This window comes from Orycteropus afer, unplaced genomic scaffold (assembly GCF_000298275.1).
Source record: "Orycteropus afer afer isolate SDZICR_OR568_19922 unplaced genomic scaffold, OryAfe1.0 scaffold00187, whole genome shotgun sequence".
Classification (NCBI taxonomy): Eukaryota; Metazoa; Chordata; class Mammalia; order Tubulidentata; family Orycteropodidae; genus Orycteropus; species Orycteropus afer.
In genome coordinates this window covers 1056776-1066399 of record NW_006921774.1, presented here as the reverse complement: position 1 = coordinate 1066399, position 9624 = coordinate 1056776, and the positions used below count along the sequence as shown (strand labels likewise).

The 9624-nt window shown below is 36.6% G+C and overlaps 1 protein-coding gene across 1 annotated transcript in view; it reads left to right on the top strand.

Annotated features, from left to right (window-relative positions):
• NBAS (NBAS subunit of NRZ tethering complex) overlaps positions 1–9624 on the top strand; it is a 750019-nt gene that overhangs the window by 5281 nt on the left and 735114 nt on the right. Inside the window, exons 4-5 of the mRNA XM_042781864.1 lie at positions 6602–6679; positions 7237–7284. Of these exons, the coding sequence (XP_042637798.1) occupies positions 6602–6679; positions 7237–7284 (126 nt within the window). The remainder of the gene's footprint in view (positions 1–6601; positions 6680–7236; positions 7285–9624) is intronic.

Sequence of the window (9624 nt, the reverse complement as noted above, 5' to 3'; positions counted from 1 at the left end):
TGTGGCATATGATAGGGTAGAGAAGTAAGTGAGGAGGGAGGGTGATAGAAGAAAAGGGTGAGTGTAAGAGGTAGGCTGCTTTTCCTGAGCTTACTGAGTATAGTGGCTATAGCTGGCTAGTCTTGCACACCCTTAGGGTAGGTAGAATACATGTCCAATTTGCTGCTGAGAATTAATCGTTTTAGTGATATCTGTGGAAGAAGGACTCATCCTATGTATAAGTGGCATAAGATCAGACTTTATTCAGTAGGTATTTTTCAGTCTCTCTTTTTCCTGAGAAACTTATTTCATTGAATTGGCCATGTTAATCATTATATAGATTGTGACTATATCATGAGGTGAAATCTAGTTTTTCTCGTTATGTGTTACTTTAAAATTGATGTAGTTCAATTTTGCACTTTGATTTATGGTAATTAAATCTAAGATTTTGGTATAATATTTACTTTAGGTTCCTATTTTTTAAAAGTATTTTTTTTTTTAAATTGTGAAATATAAGCATATTGAAATTTATAATATATTAAACCCCTATATGACTTTATCTCTGCATCTGAATTGGGAGCTCTGATAGCATAGTGCCTAAGGCACTTGACTGCTAATCAGAAGGCTGGCGGTTCAAACCCACCAGCCACTCCTCGGAAGGAAGATGGGGCAATCTACTTCCGTAGTGATACTGCCTCGGAAACCCAAGGAGGGGTCGCTATGAGTTGGGTCGCTATGAGTCAGGTTGAGGGCACATATCAACAACAACAATAACAATGCCCAAATTAAAGCAGATGGGTCACTATGAGTCAAGTTGAGGGCACATAACAAGAACAACAACAACACCTGAATTAAAGCAGATGTTGACATTTTGCCATATTTACTTCAGGTAGCCTCTCTGTTTAGACACAAAATGTTCCAGCTGTAGTTCTGTCTTCTCAGTCTTTTTCTCTTCTCTTCCAGAGGAAACCGTCTACCCTCAGTGCTGATGGTATCATTCATGTGCATGTGTAATATCTCTATTATAATATTTATATGAGTATCTCTCTTTTTTAATAATTTTATCGAGAATATACATAGCACATTGCACACCATTTCAACAGTTTCTACATGCACAATTCAGTTGATTATAGTCTTTGAGCTGTATGGACACTCTTGCTCTCCTTTAGTGAATATTCCTCCTCCTTTAACATAAATTCATTGTTTTCCTAAGTTTCCTACCTAATCTTTTGAGTAGCTATTATCAACTTGATCCCATACAGATAGATCTTAAAAGAGCACAATACTCAAGGCAGACATTCTTTACCAGTTAAGCCAAACTGTTGTTTGGTTTTGAGAAGACTTAAGGGAATATTTTTGGTTTAAGGTTTAAATATGATCTTGGGGCAGTAGTTTCAGGAATTCATCTAGCCTTTATGGCTCCATAAAATCTGTAGTCCATAAGAATTTGCAGTTCTTTTCTGCATTTTCCTACTTTTGATCAAAGATTCTTCTATAGAGTTCTTGATCAAAGTATTCACTAGTAGTTACCAGGCACCTTCCACTTCTGGTGTCATAGCGAAGGAGTCAGTTCATGGAGGCAAGTAGCCACACATTCCATTTCTTCCTACTCTTCTTGATTCTCCTTCTGGGTTGCTTCAGGTGAAGAGAGACCTATTATTGTCCTTGGATAGTTACTTGCAGGCTTTAAAGACCCCAGGCACTACACAATGAAGTAGGATGTAAAACAGAGGCACTAAACAGATTTTTAGGCCAGTTAACTGAGAAGTCCCATGAAACCATAACCCTAAATCTCTAAACCAAAGAACTAAATCCCATGAAGTATTTGGTTGTTACTGTTATAATTCTTATCAGATATATGGTTTTCAAAAATACTCTCCTAGTTGTTAGCTTCTCTTTTCACTTTCTTTGGTAGTCTTTTGATGACCAAAAGTTTTTCATTTTTATGAGGTCTCATTTATTTATTTAAATGAATGAGGTCTCATTTATTTATTTTGTCTCTTTGCTGCTTATGCTTTTGTTATTGTAATCCATTGCTAAAATCTAGGACTGAAAGCATTGTTCCTGTTTTTCTTCTAAGAATTTTATGGTTTTAGTTTATATATGTAGATACTTAGTCCATTTTGAATTTGTTTTTGTGTATGAGTGAGGCCTGGATCCTGTTCCATTTTTCAGCATGTGGAAATCCAATTTTTCCAATACTATTCATTGAAGGACTCTTGTTTTCTCATTGAATGGATTTAGCACCCTTGTGAAAAATCAGTTTACTAGATGTGTAATTTTATTTCTGGACTTTCAATTCTATTCCTTTGATTTATGTGTCTGCTGTTACACCAGTACTAGGCTGTTTTGATTACTGTAGCTGGATAAAAAAACAAAAACCAAACTCACTACCATCAAGTTGATTCTGACTCATAGTGACTCCCATTGGGTTTCTGAGGTGGTAAATGTTTACGGAAGTAGATTGCCCAATCTTCCTTCCAAGGAGTGGCTGTGGGTTTGAACCATCAGCCTTTTAGTTACCAGGCAAATAAATGTCTTAAGCACTACGTCACCAGAGCTCCTTTGTAGCTGGATAATGTGTTTTAAAATCAGGAACTCTGAGTCCTCCTACTTTGTTCTTCTCTGTCAACATTACTTTAGCTCTTCAGGGCCTCTTGCCTTTCCATATAAAGTTGAGGATTTGTTTTTGTATTTCAGTAAAGAAGGCTGTTGGAATTTTGATTGGGATTTCCTTGAATCTATAGATTGCTTTGGATGGTATTGACATCTTAACAATATTAAGTCTTCCAATCCATAAACAGAGCATCTTTTCACTTATTTAAGTCTTCTTTAATCTCTTTCAGCAGTGTTTTACAGTTTTCATTATGTATGTTTTTTACATCCTTATTTAAAGTTATTCCTAAGTATTTTATTCTCTTAGATGCTAGTGTAAAAATAATTGTTTCCCTAATTTCCCTTTCCAGTGTATCATTGCTGGTGTATAGAAACCTACCTAATTTTTCATGTTGCCCTTGTACCCTGCAATTTTGCTACATTTCTCTATTAGCTCTAGAAGCCTTCTTTTGGACTTTTTGGGATTATCTATATATTATCCACAAATAGAGATAATTTTACCTGTTCTTTTTTAATCCATTGTTGTTGTTGTTGTTAGGTTCCATTGAGTCAGCTTTGATTCATGGCGACTCTGTGTACAACAGAATAAAACACTGTCCAGTCTTGTGCCAGCCCCACAATCCTTGCTATACCTGAGACCATCATTGCAGCCACTGTGTCAATCCATCTTGTTGAGGGCCTTCCCCTTTTTCGTTGATGTCAACCTCCACTTTACCAAACATGATATCCTACCCCAAGGAATAGTCTTTTCTGACAACATGACCAAAGTAGCTGAGACGAAGTCTGGCCATTCTTGCTTCCAAGGAGCAATACAGCTGTATTCTTTCCAGGACAGATTTGTTAGTTCTTTTGGTCCTTTCAGTATTCTTTGCCAAACCACAGCTCAAAAGCATCAACTCTTTTTCAGTCTTCCTTATTCATTGTCCAGCTTTCACATGCATATGAGGCGATTGAAAATACCATGGCTTGGGTTAAGTGCACCTTAGTCTTCAAAGAGACATCTTTGCTCTTCAGCACTTGAAAGAGGTCTTTTGGAGGAGATTTACCCAGTGGAGTACATCTTTTGATTTCTTGACTGCTGCTTCCATTGGTGTTGATTGTGGAACCAAGTAGTATAAAATCTTTGACAACTTTACTCTTTTCTCCATTTAACGCGATGCTGCTTATTGGTCCAGTTGTGTGGATTTTTGGTTTCTTTACGTTGAGATGTAATCCATACTGCAGATTGTAGTCTTTAATCTTCATCAGTAAGTGTTTCAAGTCATCCTCACAGCAGACAAAGTTGTGTCATCTCTATATCGAAGGTTGTTAACAAATCTTCTTCCAATCCTGATGACATGCTTTTCTTCATATAATCCAGCTTCTTGGATTATTTACTCAGCATACAGATTGAATAAGTATGGTGAAAGGATATAACCCTGACACACTCCCTTCCTGATTTTAAACCATGTAGTATTTCCTTGTTCTGTTTGAATGACAGCCTCCTGGTCTATGTACAGGTTCCTCATGAGCACAGTTAAATGTTCTGGAGTTCTAGTTCTTCTCAGTGTTATCCATAATTTGTTATGATCCACACAATCAAATGCCTTTGCATAGTGAATAAAAGACAAGGAAACATCTTTCTGGTATTCTTTGCTTTCAGCCAGATCCATCTGACATCAGCAGTGATATTCCTCATTTCACATCCTCTTCCAAATCTAGCTTGCATTTCTGGAAGTTCTCTGTCAATATACCGCTGCAACTGTTTTTGAATTATCTTCAGCAAGATTTTACTTGTGTGTGATATTAATGATATTGTTTGATAATTTCCACATTCTGTAGGATCACTTTTCTTTGGAATGGGTACAAATATGGATCTCATCCAGTCAGTTGACTAGGTAGCTGTGTTCCAGATTTCTTGGCATAGATGAGTGAATGCCTCTAGCACAGCATCCATTTGTTCAAACATCTCAATGGGTGTTCCATCAATTCCTGGAGCCTTGTTCTTCAATTCCTGCAGTGCGGCTTTGACTTCTTCCTTCAGTACTGTTGGTTCTTGATCATATGCCACCTCCTGAAATGGATGAATATCGACCAGTTCTTTTTGGTACAGTGACTGTGTATTCCTTCCATCTTCTTTTAATGTTTCCTGCATCATTCAGTATTTTGCCCATAGACTCTTTCAGTATTGCAACTTGAAGCTTGACTTTTTCTTCAGTTATTTCAGTTTGAGAAATGCCGAGTGTGTTCTTCCCTTTTAGTTTTCCAACTCCAGGTCTTTGCACATTTCATTATAATAATTGACTTTGTCTTCTTAAGCTGCTCTTTGAAATCTTCTGTTCACCTCTTTTATTTTGTCATTTCAACATTTTCTAATCTGGACACCTTTTATTTCCTTTTCTTGTTTTATTTCTCTTGCTAGGACTTCTAAAACAGTATTGAATAGAAGTGATGAGAGTGGGCACACTTGTCTTGTCCCTGATTTCAAGGGGAAAGCTCTCAATCTTTCTCCACAAATACAGTGTTGGCTATTGGCCTCTCATATATGGCCTGAATCATAGTGAGAAATTTCTCTTATATTCCAGTCTTCTTGAGGATTTCCCCAAGAAGGGGTATTGGATTTTAATAAATGCCTTTTCTGCATCTGTAGCAATACGATTCTTTTGATTTGTTCTATTGATACAGTATATTACATTGACTTGTTTTCTAATATTGAACCATTCCTGTATTCCTGTAATAAATCCCTATTGGTTATATAGTTATATAGTATGACCCTTTTAATGTGCTGGTGCATTCTGTTTGCTGGTATTTTGTATTTTAGGAGCTCTGGTGGCATAGTGCCTAAAGTACTTGACTGCTAACCAGAAGGCTGGCAGTTCAAACACACCAGCCACTACTTGGAAGGAAGGTTTGACAGTCTACTTCTTTAGTGATATGCCTTGGAAACCCATGTAGGGGTCACTATGAGTTGTGTCTGACTAAACGGCACATAACAACAACAACAACAACAACAACAACAGTATTTTGTTGAAGATTTTTGCATCTGTATTCATAAAGGGATATTGGCCTTTAGTTTTCTTTTCTCTGTGATATTCTCTTGATTATTTGTATTTTAAAAAGTGAGCATAAACACACTGAATATATGTGCTTTTTTTCTACCTGGTTTTCTTCTTCTAGGAAATTAAGTTTTATTTATTCTTCTTTTCCATCTTCTCATGTGTTAGTCCTCAATCTATTGTCTCTCATTTATGATGGATTTTTCCTTTTGTAAATGGTTTTATTGTGAGCTTGAAGATTCTTCTACATGGGTAAAATGCAGTTCAGTCCAATCTTGCATATATTGCAGGCTTGGAGTTTTGATTTTTCATAGATTTCATTTCTGTCCCCCATAGACCAGAATGAGGTTCCTTAAAGTCTCTCTGTGTCCATTGTGAAATTTCTCTCATCTTCTTTCACTGATGGTGCAATAATTTGAGAGCCCTGGCTTTTGCTGGAGTTTTATTTCCAACTTCTGTTCTTTGTGGCCCAAGGCTCATTTCCTATCCCCATGTGGTAAGACCTATGTTTGTTTTTGTCCCTTTTTTCCTTTTGTTCTACTCTGGTGTTCAATTTCGTTTTCATTTCCAACACTTAAAGATTACCTTTTTTTTTTTTTTTATGAACTTGGCCATATATTAGAATTTGTAATTGAACCAGAATTTCAAGGTGTTCATAGCAGGAATGGTTTGGTATAAGCTCACTCTGCCATATTACTCATATCATGGCTGTCTTTTTCTGGGAAAAGACATGCAATTTATATTTTTTAACCCACCACTATGCCTTCTGGAAATAGAGAAATGTATGTGGTCACGTTTCAGATATCATATATTGGTAACTTTTAGTTTTGAATTTGTCACTATTCTGATTTTATATTCTTTTTTGGAAAAAAAATCCTTTATATAGATATAAATGCTATTTCTATTATTTATGTACTTATATGTGTTTTTGATAATGAGATTTTAAGCTAGCTAATGTGTTGTGTTTTTAGCCCTGTACCTTTTTTGCTCCCTGATGGATTGGTTCGCTTGGTTAATAAACAGATAAACTGGCATTTGGCACTTGCAAGGTAAGCATGTATACAATTCATATAATGTTTCTCTACCTGGTAAATTTCATCATGGACATTAATTTTTGGATTCTTAAAGCTTTCAGCCTTAATTTTATTGTATATGTTTGTAAAAACCAGTCTGATCATATGATTATATGCAGATTTCTCTGACCCTAACCACCAGAGCTAAATCGAATTTCATAGGTTAAAGGGCACAGTTTTCCAGACTGCCAGGTCTTCTGAGTGCCAGCCACAAACTGGAGGGTCCTCATAGAACCCTCACTTCCAATCTGTTGGCCACAAATTTGGGGTTTCTCTGTAGCCCCTCAGGATGCCAGCCATAAGCTTGAAGATCCCCAGATTAGTATTGTATACACATGTAATTCAAGCTGTATTTTATCATTTTCATGCTTTTGTACTATATATTCTTTTAAGTGTAAGGCCAAAAGATGAGTAATTAAAGCATATGAGAAAATTAAAAGATAATTTTAACTTTTAAAACTAGTCTATTTGAACTGAAGACTGATATAAATATTCTAATAGAATTTTCATTTCTCCTTTTTCTTCCATGAAAGCAACGGAAAACTTTTGGCTGCTGTCCAAGATCAGTGTGTGGAAATCAGGTAATTGTTAACGTTATTCATATTCAGGATTTCATTTGAAAAAAATTTACTTGATAAATAGTGTTTGGTATTGAAATGTCCCCCCAAAATATGTGTTGTAAATCCAAACCTCTATGCATATGGTTAGAATTCCATTAGGGAATGAATTGTCTTTGTTATGTTAACAAGACAGGTGGGGTAAGATAGATGCCAAGCTACACACAGAGATTTCCAGGAACCAGGAAGCAGAAGATGAAGAGATGAAGATCTTCCTCAAGAGTCAACAGAGAGAGAAAGCCTTTCTCTAGAGCTGGCACCCTGAATTTGGCCTTCTAACCTCCTACACTGTGAGAAAATAAATTTTTGTATGTTAAAGCCACCTACTTCTGGTATTTCTGTTATAGCAGCACTAGATAACTAAGATGGAACTAAGATTTTTCGAGAAAGGATATTTAAAGATAGTTAACTCAATTTTGCCAGGTGTCAAGTACCCACTTGTATCAGTTAAAGCGTGAAGGATCTTTTGTTTTCACAGAGTAGCACATTTGTTTTTCTGTTTCTCCAGATCACTCTGCAGCCTCCTGAGAAATTTTGCTTTCGCAGTAGATGAGGTTTATCTTCCTTAACACTGGAAATCCTTTTTTTTTTTTTTTTGACTAATTACTGCTTAGTTGGCCATTCAGATGCTCAAACCAAAAACTAAACTCACTGCCATCCAGTTGGATCTGACTCACAGCGACCCATACTAGGGCTTCTGAGGTGGTATCACTGTGGCTCAGGTGCTCAGGAAGGTGTAAATGCTTCATAGGTTTAAATATGTAGATTGAATGTGGTCTGCAAAAGACTGTCATTATGTCTTACTTAAGATTAGTAATATTCTTTGTCCTATCAGAGATCTTCATTGATACTACATGTATGTCTAAGAAATGTCTATAAACTGGATTTTATGCATTTTATTTTTCAGTGAGTAATCAGTTTTGAAGAGAAAGTAGTAACAGCAGCTAACTCAGGAAAACTAGTTTGTTCTTTTGAAAAGTAGCAGTAAACTAAAATAAATAAACCAAATCAAAACAAAGTCAGTAGCTGTTCAGTCATTTCTGACTCAGGGTGACCTCACGTGTGTCAGAGTAGAGCTGTGCTCTGTGCAGTTTTCAGTGGCTGATATTTTGGAGGTCGATTGGCTAGGCCTTTCGTTTGTTTACCAGCCAAGGGCTAAAACCATTTGGGCCATTCAGGGGCTCAGAATAAATGTTCTAAAATTGAGGGTTACTCTTTTGTCCAGGTAAGATCTGATTTCTGGTTCTCAGAAAAAGCAATGAGGCAGAAATTTTTGTCTGTCTAGATACCTCGTGCCTAAGGTACTTGACTGCTAACCAGAAGGCTGGTGGTTCAAACCCACCAGCTACTCCTTGGAAGGAAGATGGGGCAATCTATTTCCATAGTGATACTGCCTCGGAAACCCAAGGAGGGGTCACTATGAGTCAGGTCCGACTCGACGGTACATAACAACAGCAGATACCACTCACAGAGTTTTTGTGCTGATTCATTATTTTTGAGTGAAGAATATTAGTGAGCATTTAGTTGCTACCACATTGATATTAGCATTCAGTTTGTGAAATTTATTTATCCAAGTAAAACTGGGCCCCTCAGCTTTTTTGGGGAGTAGACAGAATTTACCATTTCTGATCCCTCTTATAACCTTTTAGGGTAGAAATGTAAAGATACATTCGTAACTACATTACTTAAGTTGACAGTGCTGTAATGGGCAAGTCCCTCTGTTTTTTTAAACAGCATCATTAAACACCAATTGGCCAATTTTTGACCTTTTCTTGTTTATAGGAATGATGTTCTATTTATTGTAGTAATGTGAAGAGTATCTTTTTGAGAAATGTGCTCGTGGTATGTCTTATAAACAGTCAAAATTTATTTCCATCTTTTTCCCATTTGAAAAAAAAACATTAATCAAATGATTTTTAGGTGTTAAGATCAGGGTATGCATTTGGGGATGGGATTGATAATCAGGCCAAGGAAAGAGAATTTGACAAGGGTTTCAAGAAACTTGTTAATTACATTTAAACAATATTTTGTTTTTTTAATTGTGATTTGGATGAAAGTTTACAGAGCAAATTAACTTTCCATACAGCAGTTCACATATACTCTGTCTCATGACATTGACTGCAATTTACCCCAATACAACAGCTCCCCTCCCACTTCCTCCCGATAGTTAACTCTTCTCTGTGTCCATCCCTCCACGCATTCCTGGCCCCTGAGCTGTCTCCCTGTGCATAAGCAGCCCTTCTTTCTCCCATGATTGTTCTCTCCAAGGAGTGTATTTACCTCAGGTAAATGTTCAGCTCATAT